At 39.1% G+C, this 18412-nt stretch overlaps 1 protein-coding gene across 4 annotated transcripts in view; it reads left to right on the top strand.

The window, feature by feature from the left end:
* The window catches only part of KLF12 (KLF transcription factor 12), a 232740-nt gene extending 214599 nt beyond the window's left edge, over positions 1 to 18141 (top strand). For all 4 annotated transcript variants that reach the window (XM_066313389.1, XM_066313390.1, XM_066313391.1 and 1 more), the window contains one exon: positions 9027 to 18141. In XM_066313389.1, the coding sequence (XP_066169486.1) occupies positions 9027 to 9208 (182 nt within the window). In that variant the 3' untranslated portion in view covers positions 9209 to 18141. The remainder of the gene's footprint in view (positions 1 to 9026) is intronic.
* The last annotated feature ends 271 nt before the right edge of the window (positions 18142 to 18412 follow it).

The following is an 18412-nucleotide window of genomic DNA, read 5'->3' as shown; positions in this document are numbered from 1 at the left end:
ATGTTTTATTCAGGTTTTCTTCTTTCCTGCGTTGTTTATTTTCGTGCATAAAAGCAAACGAGCTAGATCTTGAAAATTAGTGTTTTCACTCTTCACTTTTTTGCAAATAAGCAGTTATAAACATGGGTAAATTCTACAATAACTTGTTTCATGGGGAAGTAAAAAGATCTGATGAAACTTGTGTAGGATGAAGAGTTATTTTCTGAACTTCAGTGTTTATTTCCACGTAGTATATGAAATATTGGCATTTTGGTCACATTAATGAGCTTTCCTCTTGGCGCTTGTCATGCATATTTTTGTCACTTAATATTTTTCTTTAGTACTATATATATTTAATCTGCTTTTTATTGTGATAAAAATTGGTATGTCTTCTTTTGGAAAGTTTAATTCCATTTCCAACTCACTTAAATGGAAGGTGGGTTTTTTAATGCTCTGTTTCTGTACACAGCTCAGCAGACCAGTGCGCATCCTCTGCTTGCTTGAGCCTGATGTCTACCACAGTGCAAACATCAAATAATCAGTTGTGCAAAACTGTGCGAGACAAAGGTCACTCCTTGGAGCCTTTTACTTGTTTTTCTGTTGCTGTTTTTTTGTTTGGTTTTTTTTTGTGTTTTTTTTTAAATATATTATTTCTTTGGCAAGTTTTCGTTGTTGGTTTGGGGTTCTTCTTCAAAAAACAAAAGGAAGGTCTAAGTTTCACACTGAAAACTAAAAGGAAACAAAAAAGGAAGAAAAACAAAAGGAAGTTTCACACTGAAAAGAAACAAGTATTTCTTTTGATCGTGGAACAATGCCAGAAGGAGTGACAGTACCTGAACTGAAGGCAGATGGATAGGGAAGTGGGACTTGTTTGGTGTCTCTCTCGCAGTTGTAGACCAAGTGAAGAAAGGCTGTTTTATTTAGGGAAGGTCGGACTAAAGCCCAAGTCTACAGCACCCCAGTTAAGGAGAGTAAATGTGCAGGTCTGCTGGCACCCTCCATACACTTGGCTGCTGATGGAAGTATGGATCTGTTGCATCACCTTTCTCAAATACTTTAGTGAGTGTAGGCTGCTATAAGAAGGAAAAGCTCAGTCTTTTCCCACAGCACTGGAAATTCAGTAGTCCCATATATTTGCTATGGCTGTCGTGAAGAGGAAAACTTCATGTCATCTTCCACTACAGATATATTTATTTTATATATATGTTGTGTATTTGTATATACACTTAAAATATACTTAAAAACTTACATATACACACATGTCATACAGGAAACAAATTTCAGGAAGGATCATAAAAAGATATTTTTCATAAACTATTGGGATTTGCTCTGGCTCCTGGATTCAGGTGGACAGGAAAGAGGCCTTTTACATTCCCAAATGTTTTACTTTTTCTATTTTTACAGGAGTTAAAATTTATCATACTGCATCAGCAGCACCCTTGGCAATGTAGGGAACTAATCTTGTCCCTGAACATTAATTCATTCATGTGTCACATAGTACTTGATAGGGCCCGTTCTGGGGCAAAGTCTCTGCAAAAGCCCCAAAAAGAGAAAATGTGGATTGCTGTGGATTACTTGGATTCCCTCTCTTCCTTTCTTTTCTGCACATGTGGTTACAGAGCAGACCAGAGACTGATATGATGGGCTTGCCTTCATAAATTACAGCAAATTGAATTTTTTGATTCTAGTCTCAAAGCCTTTTTTACCGAGATTTGTATTTAAATAGTGTCAGCCTGTGGCAGCTGTATACCTAGAGTGGCATATGAGACAACAGTAGTAGAAGGAAAGGAGTCGGGTTGCCAGCCTAGTACTGGTCTTGCAGAGGGAATGAGAAGAAGGGCCAGGATGGCAAACAGGACCAAAGCTCATCAGTGCAGTGAAATGAAAACGTGTTTGTGTGTTTTGATGTCAGGACTCCCACCTGAATTATCACAAGTGGAGTTTGTAAATAATGAGTTCAAGGGCTGCCAAAGTGAAATGAAGTTCTGTCTCTTCTTCTAGAGTGGAGGTTGTCACTGTATATTTGAACTGAAGAAATTGTTTTGTTCCTGGTTTCCACATGAAGAAACCATGTCCCTGTGCTTTGGCTAAGTCAGACCGAGAACAAGAAATAAAAACCTGAACTTCAAGACGTGTCCCAGGCAGCACAGTATGTTCCTGTTCTGCTCGTAGAAATTGTTTTGCCAGACTTGCTCAACTTATACAAAGCTAATCTCTTCCCGGAAAGATATTTTATTTGCATATTTTGACAATACTGAAACATGAATGTCAAATTGCCTATGTTCACCAAAAGAGAGAGAGAGAGGGAACTAGTAACTGCATTAAGTAAATAACTGAATTAGATTTTTGCATGAAAATGGTGGAAAATAGTTCAAAATTTTAAAGGGTTTAAGCTAAGATCTAGAACTTTCATTACAGAAAGTAAGGTGTTCCTAGTATGTAAGTCATAGCCTTGCTGTTCACTCTCAGCAATTTTGGGAAGGCTGATGCTCTCTGGTTTGGTTTTCCTACCGGCAGAAAGGACTTGATATTTGTTACACAGTACTACTGTGAAGAGAGACTTTTATGAGGGATTACATTTTCAAAAAAGCTTTATAAGGCACTGCAAAATTGTAAAGTGCTTGATAAGTGCTCTATTTTTTCATTAAAAAATTATACTAATAAAAATATCACATAAAATGTAAGAATTGTCATTTTTCCCTTTTCCTCATGTCTGAAAGCTAAGCTCCCCTCTTCCTCTGGGAGTGCCTGGGGATGTTCATTATCAGATAGTGTTTTTGCTGTTAAAAGATTCTTTTCTGCCTGAAATTTCTTATTTTTGTAGAAATGCAAAATCTAATTTGCCATAATTGTTGGTTTTCAATGTATGATTTCTTCTCCTAGAGTCCTGTCAGTATGGGTGCAGTAGGACTGTCCCATATGCTTCAGAACAATTCTGATGTTTACATGGGAGCTGAAAACAGCTGACATAAATACTACACACTGCATATATTGCATAATGTCTTGTAGCAGAAACCAAACCAGGAATAACCAGGAGATGTCCTCAATCCTGCAAAACTGCAGACCTGTTCACTTTGACTGGAAAACATAGCATATCAGACATAGGCAGAGGCATGCTTGCTGTCTTATTTATTTTCTTCCAATTTGTTTCAGACTAAATCCTTACGACCTCACTCCAGTTTTATGTAACAAATACTTGTCCAAAATAATGACAGTACAATCTTGGGGCATAAAGATGTAAATATCAGAACTGGGCATGTTCCACCTATTAAACTGTGGAAATTTCACTGAAACCCATTGTTTATGAATGGTGTAAGCAGTGTCATCTTCTCCGTGCCCCCATCCTCCCTGTCAGGAATTACTGCCCAAATCTATACATCAGGTTTTGTTTCTGTGTCCATTCTAACTTTGTCTTTCACAGGGTGATGAAAGCTTAAACATAGAAAAAACCTGATTGCTAAACGTTTACTCCTGAACAGTCCTATGTGTTTATTTCCTCATTGTCTCTTATTTGGAATAAAAGTGTTAGCAACATTTCAAAATGCTGCAGTCCACTGCAGGAAGGAGCTGCAGAGAAGTGACGTAGTAACTCAAGAATCATGGTGACAATTCCATGTGCAGAAAAAATGGATAGATATGGATGTCTGAAGAGAACATAAATAAGAAGGGACATGGCAGTTATCTGTAATACCAGAAAGAGAGAGAAGTTGATGCCAGAGGAAGAGAACTGTTTACAGCTTGAGCACTGGGTTATTTTCTGTCCTGGAAGTAGACAGTGTTACCTCATGGTTGCCAAGAGCCTGCTAAACTGCTGGATAAATGAAACTAAATAATGAACAAATGAAAGGAACTGCAAGTGTTCAGGGCATACATGGGGCATCTGCAGTTGGAGTAAATAAGGTTCCTTGCCTAAGGAATGAATATAAGCCCAGCTCTGTTTCCTGGAGCTCCAGAACAGTTTCCCTGCTGGCAGAATAACTCATAACTATTTACATGGTGGTTTTGTGGTGTCTGTCATTGAAACATTTGGTCTGGCATCAAATACAGATACCAGCTAGTTGATAGGCAGAGGGTAACTGCTGAGGAACATCCTGCATGGGAAATTCTTCACAGCACAGAACAGACCCTGGTCCCTTCATCTCTTACATGACATATCTTGGGCTGATACCTACACAGAGGTTTTTTTTTTAATAAGGAATATGTGAGTGTCATCAGGTTATAAAGTAAAAGTTTGAGAGATTTATTTCCCCTGGGTGAATGGTCTTCCAGATGTCAGGGTACATGAATAAAGATATGGGAAGACAGATATTGGGCTCTGTGAAGGGTGGAAAATTCGGAAATGGCTGAACAGTGGTCATTATTCAGCATTATTAATTGAATGTTTGAGGAATTTTGGAAGATTTAATGAGTTGCAGTTGTAACCATGTTCTTAAGTGTCTAAGTGAGAGGAGTTATGGTAGGTTAGGAAAATTAATATGGTAAAAGTAATTAACCTAATTTGGTTTGTCACATCTGGACTACAAAAGGCATGGTTTTGGAGGGCTCTTAGAAATAGATGTTGTGTTAATAGAAAATTGAAAAATTACTATTCCCATTTGAAGCATTGACTCATCCCTTCAAAACTTCATAATTAATTCCCCCAAATAATAGAAAATACTCATTTTCTACAGAGAACTTCAGGGTACTGATTGATCTATGTAAATGGCTGTTGTGGTGTACTGTTCACTATCCATGTATTGCAGAACAAAGCTGCAGAATAGTATTGGAATTTCTTTGTATTTTGGGATATATTTGTCCAGTTTCAGGAAAAAACAATAGAGCTCTCAAAGGCATATGCAAAAGTAGAGCGCCAGCATATATTCACAGCTTCAGGCATCTCTTTTTAAATTGATAGGTTGTTTAAATCTTCACAGATTCAGAATATTGAACCAACAGGATTTTATCTTCTTCCTGTTTTCTCCTCCTCCTAATTGCCACATGTTTTTAGTCTCTTTCTGCAGCTCTTCTTGCTTCCAATTTCCCAAAACTGTCTACTGTTTTGACTTCTTCATTCCTGTGTTTCCACCATCCCAGGCAAAACTCACACAGTCTGTATTTGCTCCTTAAAGCTGAACGAGAATTTGAGTGTCTGGGTGCATGAGAAGTCAAAATGTGCCCGTATTTTAAGCCTAAGAGTTTCTTAAACACTTAAACTCAAGTGTTCTCACAGAGACAGAAGTGTCTGAGTCAGAATGGTTGAGTGTTTGACTTCAACTCCACTGCAATCCAGTCTGGAAATGTAGATAGATAGATAGATAGATAGATAGATAGATAGATAGATAGATAGATAGATGCACTGTAGTTAAGTTCTTTCAGTTTTGTCCACCTCCTTACAGACTGCTCTCTGGGTGCCCTGCTGAGGCCCAGCTCCTCTCTGTTGGTTGCACTGAGGATTTCAGGCATGAGTGCTCAAGCTCTCATCCAGCAAAGCTGGTGTGGGGTAGCTGACACTAACTTCTCAGCTTGTAGCAATTCTGCTCCTGCTGGTCCTTTCTCTGTCATTTGAACTCCTGGGTCTTCTGGTTTTGACAAACTCAGTCTTCATGTCTGGGATGGCACCAAACAAAAGGTTAAGAGTTAGTATATGAAGGATTTTTTTTTTCCCTAGCACTCGAGCATGCACAGATAATGTAGTTGCTTAAGAGAAAAGTAGAAGTACTATTCTTTCCTTAAAAATAAGACTTGTGTGAAGTGTTGATTAACCTTAATGAACAATCATATCTTTCACAGTTGTCTTCACAGTGGCCTTTTTAAGATGCATGTGAGGGAATGACTTCACTTTAACGCTGCTTTGTCTGGATTTTTTTTTTTTCCTTTCTTACACTACATATATAAATTTAATTGAAAATAAAGAGAGGTCCTCTTAGGTTGAGCTTGTAAGAGTGATTCTCCTTCAGTGGAGTAAATACCTTGCAAGGAATGTGGTCAGTCCTGTCTCTTTCACATAGCTCTGTGAGGGCTGGGTAGGCAGGGCTCACTGAGGAGGGACACTGGAAGCAATACTTGGGAACTCCAGCTCAGTGATCTGTACTCACATCCTTCCATCAGCTGACTTTCATTTCTTACCTGAAATTGTACTGTTTTAATGGATGAACTAAAAAAAATGTTTTTTGTTATTTCTCACACAAACCATCCCTTTCTTCATTGGGTTCTGTTTTCTGCTGAGGGAAGGAAGATCTAGAATTCTGTGTACCAAGGGGAAGGATTTCATGGATATCTTTAATATCATTATTAGTGATCTAGATAAGGGGATTGAGTGCACCCTTAGTAAGTTTGCAGATGACCAAGTTGGGGAGTGTTGATCTGCTGGAGGGTGGGAAAGTTCTGCAGAGGGATCTGGACAGGCTGGATTCATGGCCCAGGTCTAGTTGTGTGAGGTTCACCCAGGCCAAGTGCTGGATCCTGCCCTTGGGTCACAACAACCCCATGCAGTGCTACAGGATGGGGGAAGAGAGAAAGCTGCCCAGCAGAAAAGGACCTGGGGGAGCTGGTCAACAGCTGCTGAACATGAGCCAGCAGTGCCCAGGTGCCGAGGCCAGTGGCCTCTGGCCTGTGTCAAAGAGAGTGCGGCCAGCAGGACCAGGACAATGACTGTGCCCCTGCACTTGGCACTGGTGAGGCCACACCCTGAATCCTGTGTTGAATTTTGTCCTTCTCACTAAAAGAAGGACATTGAGCTGCTAGATTGTGTCCAGAGAAGGGTAGAGGAGCTGGTGAAGGGTGTGGGCACAAGTCTTACAAGGAATGGCTGAGAGAAGGGAGGTTCCTCAGCCTGGAGAAAGAGAGGGTCAGGTGGAGCCTTTTTGCTTTCTACAAATATCTGAAAGGAGGTTGTTGCAAGGAGGGGATCAGTCTCTTCTCGCAGATAATAAGCAATAGGACAAAAGGAAATGGCCTCCAGTTACACCGAGATAGGTTTAGACTGGATGTTAGGAAAAAATTCCTCACCCTGCTTGTCCAGTGAAGTAGCTGAGTGTCCATCCCTGAAGATGTTTAAAGTTTCAGATGCTTTAAAGTAAGAGTGCAGAGCCTAAGAAGCATCTGTTTGAAAGTGTCTGTGGTCAAATAAGCCAACTGAGGTCGTATCTGGTGAACAGGAGTTTAAAAGTGTGTTGAGGCATGGCCAGGACAAGCGCTGCACTTGGAAAATGTTGATGTGGTGTGACAAGAGCGTTGGAATCAACCTGCCAAGTTGGATGGGGGTACTGCTATATTTGTGCAGTGCTCTGCACCAACTGTTTGTGGCAAGAATATCTATGTAAGACAGTTTGGTGACGAATTTGAGCACATTTTGTAGCACTGTGTCATTGGCAAGAGTGTGCATCCCACCATCTGCCGTGTAGCTTGTGCCTGCCTGTCCAGCTCACAGCAGCTGCTGGATTTGAGATGCCCAACACTGTGGCCACCCACTGGCAATGAGCACTATTTGGTGCTTTGTGTTTGGGTTGGGGAGTACAAAATTATCTAGGCTGAGTGGCTGCTGGTGCACCTACAGGTTGTGGTCAGAGCTCTGATCACTGGGTTCTCCTCACAGCAACTGTTTCCCACCCCCATCTGACATCAAAACTGCAGCACAGCCCAGATGGTGCACAGAAGGTACCAACCCAAGGAGCTCAAATGTTGCTGACAACCTCGCTGACATGTCATGCTGATGTCTGTACAGCACTCAGTTTCCTTACAGAGGCCATTTCAGCTGGATTTTTCAGGGCTGTTTGAACTTTGTGATGATACTCTTACTTGAGAATTTTCTTTTGAAACCAAGGGCTCTCCGCAAAGCATTTATTGACTTTTGAAGAGATGCAAGGAGGGAGGTTCTGCTTACAAAAAAGCAAGTGTTGCATCACTGGTTCATGTAATTCAAATAATTTCTTGCAAGCTGCTCATGATTCATATGAGATAATGAATAACTGAAGAATGATTGTGCCTAGCAAAGGAAACAGTTGTTGCAGAGATGCTATTTTGTTGTCCAGGTTGTGATTAGCTGGTTTCAGAAGGGGAAGTAAAATTTTAGACGCACGAAAGGAAGATAAATACAGACCTCACACAGTTTCCTTTCCTCAGTTTTGGTTTATGCTGAACTCTGGGATCAAGGTAACTGCCAAGAGCATTTCTATAGGCACTGAAGATGAGTGATAGAAGTCACGAAGAGGTATAGCCTAAAAACACAGCAAAAAAGAGATTTTAAGTGGTTTGCTTTATGCAAGTACAAAATCCAGTTTGGCTGTATTAATCTCCTCGGACATGATACAACATCATTCTTACCCTTAAATATAAAGCAAGATGGTGAGATTTTCTAAAAATCTACATTAGCTAAGTCTGAGCTCAATCAAATAATGGGTACTTATGAACAGTGTTGTGCAAGTCCCATGCCTTAGTACATTTAAAATTGCACACCATTTCTAGCAACATCTTCTGCAAAATGAATTTTCCTGAAGGTAAGTGCAGTAAATAAAGAAGAGGCTTTGCAGATTGAGTTTTTAAGTTTCATTGGGAAATTGTAGTTGATTTTTACTAGCTTACTAAGAAATGGCTCAGAGTGCTGTTTACACAAATAATCATAAACCTTCATGAACATCATAGAATAATGGGAAGTCTGTGTCAGCCCATGGTAAATTGCAGAAATATCAGGTAATCTGGTCGTTTGGGGAGAAAGTGTAGCCTGACAAGATGAGGGTTGCAAACTTGTATGGTAATCATGAGAATAATTACACAGCCCTCTGTCCTGATGTTAATCCTCACATCAACCCTGCAAGGTAGGATCTATATTATTGCCTTAATCCTGTTGATTTTCTTAGTCATGTGAATGCTACAAGAATGATAAATCTCAAGGCTCTTTTCCTTATATTCAGCAGATCCAGTACCTCATAATCATGTAATTTGGCCTAAAGCAACCCCCAGGCAGTGCATGTTCATGGGAAGCGTGCAGAGGGGATTGTGGGGATTAATAGCAACAAGGGGAAAGTCACAACCTGTTTTTCCCCTTCCCCTCTTTCTTTTGTTTCTCCCAGGAGAAAAACCCTACAAATGTACCTGGGAAGGCTGCACCTGGAAGTTTGCTCGATCCGATGAACTGACGAGGCATTACCGCAAGCACACGGGAGTGAAGCCATTCAAGTGTGCAGACTGTGACCGCAGCTTCTCCCGCTCGGATCACTTGGCGCTCCACCGCCGCAGGCACATGCTGGTTTGAGAAACGCTACCTGTTCCTGCCGAGTTTAAGAGCTGGGTCTCTTAACTACCCACAGTGAATTCAGCAGGGCTGAATCCCCCTCTACAGTGTTAACAGGCAGGGCTTTCCCTGATGTCTGTAACAAAAAGTAATAACAGGAATTTCAAAAAGCAGGAAAAGAAGTGCCACTCTTCTCCTCGCCATCTGAAGTTAACCCTGTCTGCCCCTCAGCATGGCTACCCCCTGAAAGTGTCATCACAATCACCTGGGAAATAGCAGCCGAGATGCTACAGGAATGGGCATTATTTTACATGCTGCATCCTTTGACAAAAAATGTTTATAGCTTGTATGTTTTCTCAGCTGCCAGACATTTTGTTCCTTAAAAATCACTGCTGACTGGAGGATAGAAACCACGAACTGATGATGATGATGACGATGATGATGATGATGAGAGCAAGACCACTAGATCTGTATTATGCCATCTTTTCCCCTTGTTTTCAATACCATCTGGCCGGTGTCAGCACTGCACCGGAGCTGTGCTACAGACAAGCTGCGTGTGAGTAGGCAAGAAGGTTCTGCTGGAGAGGTCCTGCTGCCGGAGCTGGAGGGTTGCTTGATCAGACTTCTGCAATAATGATGGTGGCATTTTAATATTGTACCACAATTTGTCCTTGTGCCCTAGAGGACACCAGCCATTTAACCTTTTTCTTTTATCTTTTTTTTTCCTTCTTTTCTTTCATTGTTGTTGTTGTTGAAGTCTGTAAAATAAGCAAAGAGCAGCAGCATCTCTGCTGAAATACCATATTGAGTATCTGTATCTTACCATGGACTTATTTAGATTCATTTTCTGATTTGTATAGAAAGACCCCACCTGAAAACTACTGCCCTATTCTCAATGTGCTGTTTTCTTTCATGCAGGTAATCCTCTTCCCCACAACCATTATTTGAACCCAAGGAAATAGTCATATCTTGTACTTGCTGGTACCAAGGTTAGTGGTATAGCCATTCATGAAATGGAATTGAATGTATCATCAAAACAAAACAGAGAAGAAATGGCTGCATCTCTTGCAGAGAAAAAGCAATAACGAATAAAATGGCTCTTGAGACAATAATTTACTCCACACCAGCAGAAGTGGGGGGTATGCAGAAACAGCATGTAGGATTTAAGCATTTAAATTAATCTTTTTGCTGGTTTCACTGACCTGCTAGGTGCCACAATTAAGTACTTTTATTTCCTTCAACATAATACTTGTGTCTGGAAAGCAGGAAAGATAAAGGAAAGAGTTGATTGTTGAGAAAGTAGTGGGTGAACTGTAAGTAGAACAGAAATACTTCTGCAGTGGTGCTCTGCAAGACATTAGATTTCTCCCTGGGAGTTAGGGAATAACAAGTTTTTGCCAGCTGTCTAGTATGATATAAATGGCCCTCTCTATGGGTACCAGTGGCTGCTTCTGCTGGGATTTTCAATCCAAGCCTTTTCATATTAAATAAAAGGAAATTCTTGATCATTCCCATACAGCCCTATAATTGCAAACCAATTTGTATTAATTGAATTATGTAGGAAGGAGAGAAACTCCTAGTCATCAGTTATTCATGCAAACAGAACAGTGTTTTTTCTGTTTTCTTTCCTCACAAGGATCTGCCTATTCAGCTAAATTTGACAAAGGGGAGGCTTGGCAATATTTTCTAAGTGTTGAGATTTTCACAGCTTAGAGATGAAAGATGTAAACATAAAGGTCTTTTGCAATGCATTTAATTATGAATATTTTGTTCTAGAATTGCACAGATTAAATTAGTGATGCCATTTGTTACTTTTTAAATGTTTTACCATCTCAGTTCATACCAGATTCCTGAAGTAAATGTAGTAATGTTGGAGGGATTCTGAAATCAAGCTAGTCTTTAAGAAAAAACAACACAGAGTACCCATACAGATACAAAAGCAATTACAGTTAATTGAGGATTAATATGACTGGGATAATACTTTATAATAGCATTCACAAGACTCCAGAGTTTGATGGTCTTTAAATCTCCTTAAATATTCCCCAATATGGATAGTTTATTAGCTTTCTGAAAGAATTTACTTCTGTTAAAGCTCAGGCTTTCCACTGCTGAGTGGTCAGCAGAGAAACTAAACACAAATTATTCACAGCTGTTGAGGAAAAAATGCCTCTCTCAATTCCCATTGACCATGTCGGTGATCTACTTCCACCAAATTTGACAACATTCTTGAATCCATCTCCAAATCAAGGACAGAGCAGGGTTTCTGGGTAGGCCATGAGGCATTGGAGGGCAGCAGAACTGTGTCATTGCCAGCAGCATCACTACTGTTGATCTTAAAAACTGTTTGTCAAAAGTATCGTGTGTGAGGTGCTTCATGGATTATGTCTGAGGTCTGTTTTTTGTGTACTTCAGTATCATCCCCTTCGTTGTTGGCTTTTGGGGAAAGAAGTCAGGTCAGCTAGAACTCCATTGATAATTTTTTTTTCCTGCCCAAGAATATTTTACCAACTAATTATTTGAATAGTAGTAATTCAGTTGAAGAACCACTGGCATAGAGAATTCCTTTTGGGATCTGTGATTTTTTTTTTCCCCTCTCATAGAAAATTAAGTTTGCTTGAGCAGAAACTCTTACTGGACATTTTGTTAGCATACAGGAAGATGTGATGTTGCTCTCAAAGGCAGGGTACAACTGAAAGAGGTCAGAGTTCCTCTTTAGGCTTCCCCTGTAGTCAGTGACGACAGAGAAACTACAAGAGAAATGGAGAGGCCCTAAATTCTAGCATTCAGCTTAGAAATGCCCTGTGGAGGAGGATAGGTATGACAGACTCCGGAGAGGCTCATCTCCCAAAGCCGAGGTTGCTCTGTGTGAATCCCTGGTTTTTCAGCTGGTTGCCTGTTACCGTATGCATTGGAAATACTGCAGCAGAAAGAGGGTCTGGCTTTATTCAAAGAACCCCTAAGTGATAGAGGGTTAAAGCAGCACCAACGCCAAGGGGCACAGGCACAGTGTGGCATGGTAGGAGAATGAAGCCAAAAAGTAAAGGAGTATGTGCTACATTTTGTTATTTCATAGGCAGGAAGTACATCCTCAACCTTTCCAGCACATGTGCAAGGGCTTCTCATGCTGCTGTTACCTGTAGACAACTTCCACAACCAGCAGTACTCCACCACTGGCTTTCAAGTACACAGTATGGTTCATTCACACCAGCACCTGCTGGGTTTGATCCCAGTTACTCCATGGGGTTGTTCTCTGTTTTTTGTCCCCTTCAGAGGTATTTTAAGAGAAGTTAAGTGTTGGGATAGGGGTGTTTGAATGTGGAGATGATGCCCCCCCCAGATCCTCAGTGTGTCTTTGCGCTTATTGCCTGTGGTTCAGACCTGCCAGATTTCTGTGCTAATGCAACGACCATGGGCAATTGCTCCAGGGTAGTTTCCTCAAAAATCCTGGTACCCCACCACAGGTCCGTGACGTTTCATGGCTGTTGTAAGCAAAGGCCTACAACACGTGTAGCATGCAGAAATACTAGATCTCATCCTTACATGATCCAGTAGGTCCATCTTAATTGAGCAGTTGGGATACACAAATATACAATGCCCCATTCCTTCAGAAAGACAGATATTTCAGTCCACCATGCCGTGACATTGCATGTTACAGCTTGCGAGGGTAATTGTGCCATGAAGTGTCAGATTTCATATATTTTTCAAAAGTTCTAAATGAATTTGTCAAGAAACCTCAGGAGCCAGCATTTTAGGAAAATGTAATGAGCAAACAGCTTTGATACAGAACTTTTAAAATTTTTAATTGTGTCATTTTTGAGCACCCCTTATATTCAGCACTGTAAAATTGGCTCATTGCAACAACAGTTTTTACTTGGGGATGAAGATGCAGTATTCCTTATTCTCTGTCATGCTTACATAATTAATTAAATAGATTTAGACTGACTTGTATGTATGATTATTTGCTGGAGTAATGTATAACAAAATTAACAGTGTTCAAACTTACATCAGTGATGTTGATGTTTGGGTAAACTTGCAGTGCAGAGCATGGATAAATAAATGGACAGCCTTTTTCCCCTTTAATAATGAGAATAACAGTGATCATAAGTCTCGTTTTCCATTAGCCACATTGAAAATGTATTCTAGTTGCCATTTATAAATTTATCTTCTGATAATAAATGCTGTTTAATGTAAAAAAAAAAATCTCTTTCTCTTTTTTTGAGGGTGGGTGCCTCAAAATCAGAGTAAGTGTGACTAATAATATCCCACTTATTTTTTAGTTTGAATTTGGTTTTGGAAAGGTCATTGCATGAAACTGCAACTTCCATAGCAGTCACGTTTTAAGATCATTCCGTAAAGCCATGCTACTCCCACATGCTCATCCTTTCACTCATGCATATGAACCCCAGCACTTCGAAGTGTCTCTACCCACGTGCAGGTAATAAACAAGTTTATTTAGAATTTAAATTTAGAGGGAAAAAAGAGAAAAGGAAGAATTTTAAGTAAACACTGTTATAGAAAATACTACCTTAAGAAACCAGCTCATATTATTGTGTTTTGCCTTTGCCTGTGATACGTGATTGGAGAACTGCACGAAGAAATTGTTGAATTTTCATTTTTGCTATAACATAGCAGTTGCTGCATAATGTATGCTTATGAAGTCATGATTGAAAAGGCTTAAATTGTCCACAGTAAGTCAAGTTTTGGCATAAAAATGTGACTGTAAGGATACTGCATCTTTAGAAATCAAAGTAGCTTGAAGATATTTTACTATACTTGTAACAGTTCAAATATTCTGTAATATATGTGATAATGGATAAGTATTTTAAAACTCACATTTTACAAGGGGTCTTAAATAGCGTAAATGAAATAGATTTTTAAACAATTCTTACCTTCAGTTTTCATCGGGAAGGCTGTTAGGATAATGCTTTGCAAAGCTTAAACACAAAACACAGGGATAAAGTGTTCTGTTTCATCAGAGCATGTTTTCTCTGCAAAATGGAGTGGCCGCTTCTTTGCTGTTTTGCAGATGTTGTGTGATATAGCAAAGTTATACTGAGTCCTGTGTCAAATAGGTCAGTGCTCAATGTCTTTGACTGAATAAAGGAAAAAAACACTTAAACAAAATGAAAACCATATGAAAGGTTTGGCATTTTGTGATTTCTTTTTTCCTTCTGGCATTTTAAAATGAACTGCAGGTACAGGAATGGCAAACACTCATATGATTTTATTTCTCCTTGTGTTTCCCCAACTACAGTGGATCCTGATTAAAGGTTGCAGAGCTGAAATAGGCAGCTGCTTTTTTGCTTATTGCGGGGGAGTTTAGTCTTCTAGGTGCAGTAACATGTTAAGAATATCCATTGTAGCAGGACAGTTCTGACATTTAAAATACGCATACACTTCAGTGAGATAGCCTGAAATGTATTTTAAAGGTGAAACAGAAACTGAAAGTGCCTGTAATTAGAACTGATGGGATGTTCCTATACTTTTACACAGCAATAACTTAATGGGATTCTGTTAACAATAAGATGAAAATGAAATTTTACTTGGAGAACAATAATGCAGCACAGAAACAAACACAAAGTGCCATTTGTATGTTCACATGTTGAGATACTGTGTTAGAGATTTTAGTTATTTTCTCAAGATAGCATCTGTCATATATTTGTAAGAAGAAAATAAATCTTAGTTTACAAATGACTCGTAGCTATACCGATTCTCAGTAGGTGTGATTGGAGGTCGTTGTCAAAGCAGTGTTTTAGGGGATTTCTTCCCAATTTATGTTGGCTATGACCATGTGTCCAGGGTATTCTTTAGTGAAGTAATCCAAAACCAGCAATAAGCCCAATGGAGCTTTCTTTAGGGAAGATGATAGAACAGGGATTCTCTTGAAAAATCATCTGCATTTAACTCTGGAAACACAGGAGTTCACCTTATGTCTCCTTTTTCTTCATCATGTAATGCTAATAGTATTTAATATCATCTTGGTTGATTTCATGAGTGGATGAAATATATCACTTCTCTTTCTTTTGGGGACAAATGAGTGAAAAATTGGGGACTGTCAGTCTAGACACTATTTGAATAGCAAACAAGTCAATAATCCTAAAATGAAGTATGAAGATTTTTAAATTGAGTGGCCTAAACATTTGCATCAGTAGACTAATTGATCTTACCAGAAAATGGCCAGCTGTGACTCTTGCACTCTTACTTTTTCTCAGTTTTTTTGTAAATATTAACTACTGCTAATGGATTCTTAAAATAGCAGTGTAATGCCAGCCCTCATGCTTCTTCTATTTTTAAAAATTAATTTATTGGAAATCAAAATGTAACTGGTTGTCCTGATGCCTTTGCCAAGGAAGATTGCTTTCCATTATCTGAATTCGTACCTGTCATTTATCCAGGCAAAAAAAAATGAAAAATCCTGCATTTTGTCTAGACTTCTCCTGCCATCAGTGGTTTGCTGCTGGAGTCTTACTGAAACTCACACAGATGAAAGTGCAGGTGCAAAAACATCCCCCTGGACCCTGTCCCCCCTCCCTCCTCCCCCCAAAAAAAAAAAAGTGACCATGGACACACATGTAGCAATTAGATACTAGTCCACAAGTATCTATTTGGCAAGGTTGCTCATTCAGTAACAAGTTTAATTGTTACCCACTGGCAGAAATAATCCCATCAGAACATGCATATACTTACTCTGTTGTCCAGAGTTTATCTCCAGATATTAAGCACATAAAACAATACAACTCATGCTGGGGGTTTCAGGAGAGCACCAGGGAACGTGTTACCAGAAGGACAAAGGAGTCTGGTTTCTTACCCTGTACCTGAGCCCTTCTTGGAGAGCAGTGTTCAGTTCTTTGTTCTGGAGCAACAACACTACGAGGGGGCACCCTTAGAAAGCTGCCATGTTGGAAGGTTTGGCTGATTCCAGCCATCCATGTGTTAGTTCTTCAATAGGAAAGGGCACCTTGTTTTCACTGTCCCAAAATAAGACAGGTTTTTCCCCTTCATTCTGAAAAGCAAACTCTGAGTAAGGGTTCTTTTTTTGTTGTTGGGTTTTTTAGTCTTATTTTGTTTTGGGTTTACTCTTCAGGGTTTTTGCTTTATTTGGGTTTATTTATTTTTTTTTTTTTTTCTTTGCCAGCTTTATTCTGTAGGAGCTCATGCTCACTGACTTGGATTTAGGAAATAATTACCCTTGTGGTAACTTTTACATTATTCAGTACAGAGCTTTTCAGTCCTCAAGAGAAGCAAAACTAGGTATGTCAACTTTAGCTATCACAAAAATAATTTAAAAAATTACTTGAGATCCTATTGTCAATATGAATGAACTGCAGCATCTTTCCCAATTCAGAGTCAGAAGTTTCAGTGAGCCAAGGTGCTGTCAGTTCCATAAAAAGAGGTGGTTCACACACTGACTCGCTAAACCTTGCTCTGTGCTGTGACCTCAGCATTTAAAAAACAGTAATTCAGTGTCTGATTTGGGACCACAGGCGATGGTTTTGATAGATTGTCATAAGCATGAACCATGAAATACACAAACAGGTTCAGATACCACTTTTTTCCCTCTCCCTGCCTTTCAGGGTATAAAAGAGCTTTGGAAGGAGAACTTGAGCCAAGTCTTCATGGCTGAACTAATACTTTTCGTGATTCAGAGTTATTGTTGTCATTTCTGGTTTCAGACTTTTTCACTGCTACATTTCCATCTTAAAAAAACCCACATGGTTTATTTCTTCCCTGATTGTCCTGTACATGGCTTCCTTAGTAATGTAAGTTCTTCACTGAACACCTACACATTATGCTCTGTTGACCTTCTGTCTGTCCTTACAAAGTTGTATTTCCCATTTGCACATTTGTAGAATATACACAGAGATCGTAATGAATTACTTAAGTTTCATGCACCATCAGCCTTAAGACCTTCAACCCACACACAGGCACATGCATTCATACACATCAAGGAAAAGAGATTTGGACACTGCTATCAACATGTGGGGTCAAAATTACCATTAAATCAGTTCTTTCAGCTGTGTTCAGGAAAAAAAAAAAAAATACTGAAAAATACAATTCTTGGCCAAGTTACTTATGGATGAAGCAAATTCCCCCATGGTGTTACTTGAATGAAAACCCAAGAATGGGATTGTATTTGGCCCCAAATTGTTCCTTCTAATTAGATCATTACTGTTGTATGTACCAATGAGTGTACCATTTGATCCTCCTGTGTAAAAATACAAAAACATCCCGTAGTTTACCAAGCAATTCATTTGGGACTGAAGCTTCACAGCAGTGGAATTAGTATGCACAGCACCTCAGTCTTTTTCCTAGATCAGATGCGAAAGGGAGGGCCATTAACAGTAACCCCATAGAGATAGTAGTGTCAATAGAGCTCCTACATTTAAAAGGAATAAAAATACCAGTGCTAGCAGGCAAACATATTAGTTTTTTAGACTTTCTTTTGCCTTCTTTTCAAAAGCTATTAAATGCAAAAATTACTTTTCTTCAAAACATAAAGTAAATTTCTGAAGGTCTAATTTCCCAATAGTTTCCTCTGCATTTATATACTATGTAGTGTTTTGGCAATGCCTATGTTATAAGTTTATTAATATTATGTAAGTGTTGTTCTTGTATTTATGTATAGTGTATGTATTGTAAATATACTCAGAGCTTTTTTTCCTCTTACTGTAAAAAAGTGATTTTTGCCCTATGATAATGTAAAGGGAGGCCCCTAATGAAATTCTGTCAGAGGATGATAATTCCACTCTATTCTCAAAGATTTAAATGAACAAGTGTTATCGTTTTAAATGGTGTCTCAGACATATTTTGTTGGTGCATTGCTTTTCTGTATTCAACTTTCCTATGAATTGAGCTGTGAATTGAAATAGAGTTTAAACCTTTAAATGTATGCATTTGTACAATTATCTGAATGGAGGCATGAAGGTTAAATAAAGCATTTTGTATGGAACAAACCCCCTAATTATTATTGTGGATGACTCAAACCTCTGGAATCTAGTTACTAACTTTTTAAAATTAAATCTTCATTTTCTATAAATATATAGTGATTTTTTTTAATGGAATGTTTGCTTAAGAAATGGATTTTACTTGCTTTTCTGATTTTTTTAAAGCCACTATAGAGAGTAGACACTCTTTATCATTGCACAGAATTTGTGCATCTGTGGCAAAGCTGGAACAAATAAAATAGCACTCACCAGTATAAAAGAAAGTGTTGTGGGATGATAG

This window comes from Sylvia atricapilla, chromosome 2 (genome assembly GCF_009819655.1).
Source record: "Sylvia atricapilla isolate bSylAtr1 chromosome 2, bSylAtr1.pri, whole genome shotgun sequence".
Classification (NCBI taxonomy): Eukaryota; Metazoa; Chordata; class Aves; order Passeriformes; family Sylviidae; genus Sylvia; species Sylvia atricapilla.
The sequence above is the reverse complement of the archived record's forward strand: the minus strand, read 5'-3'. Positions and strand labels throughout refer to the sequence as shown.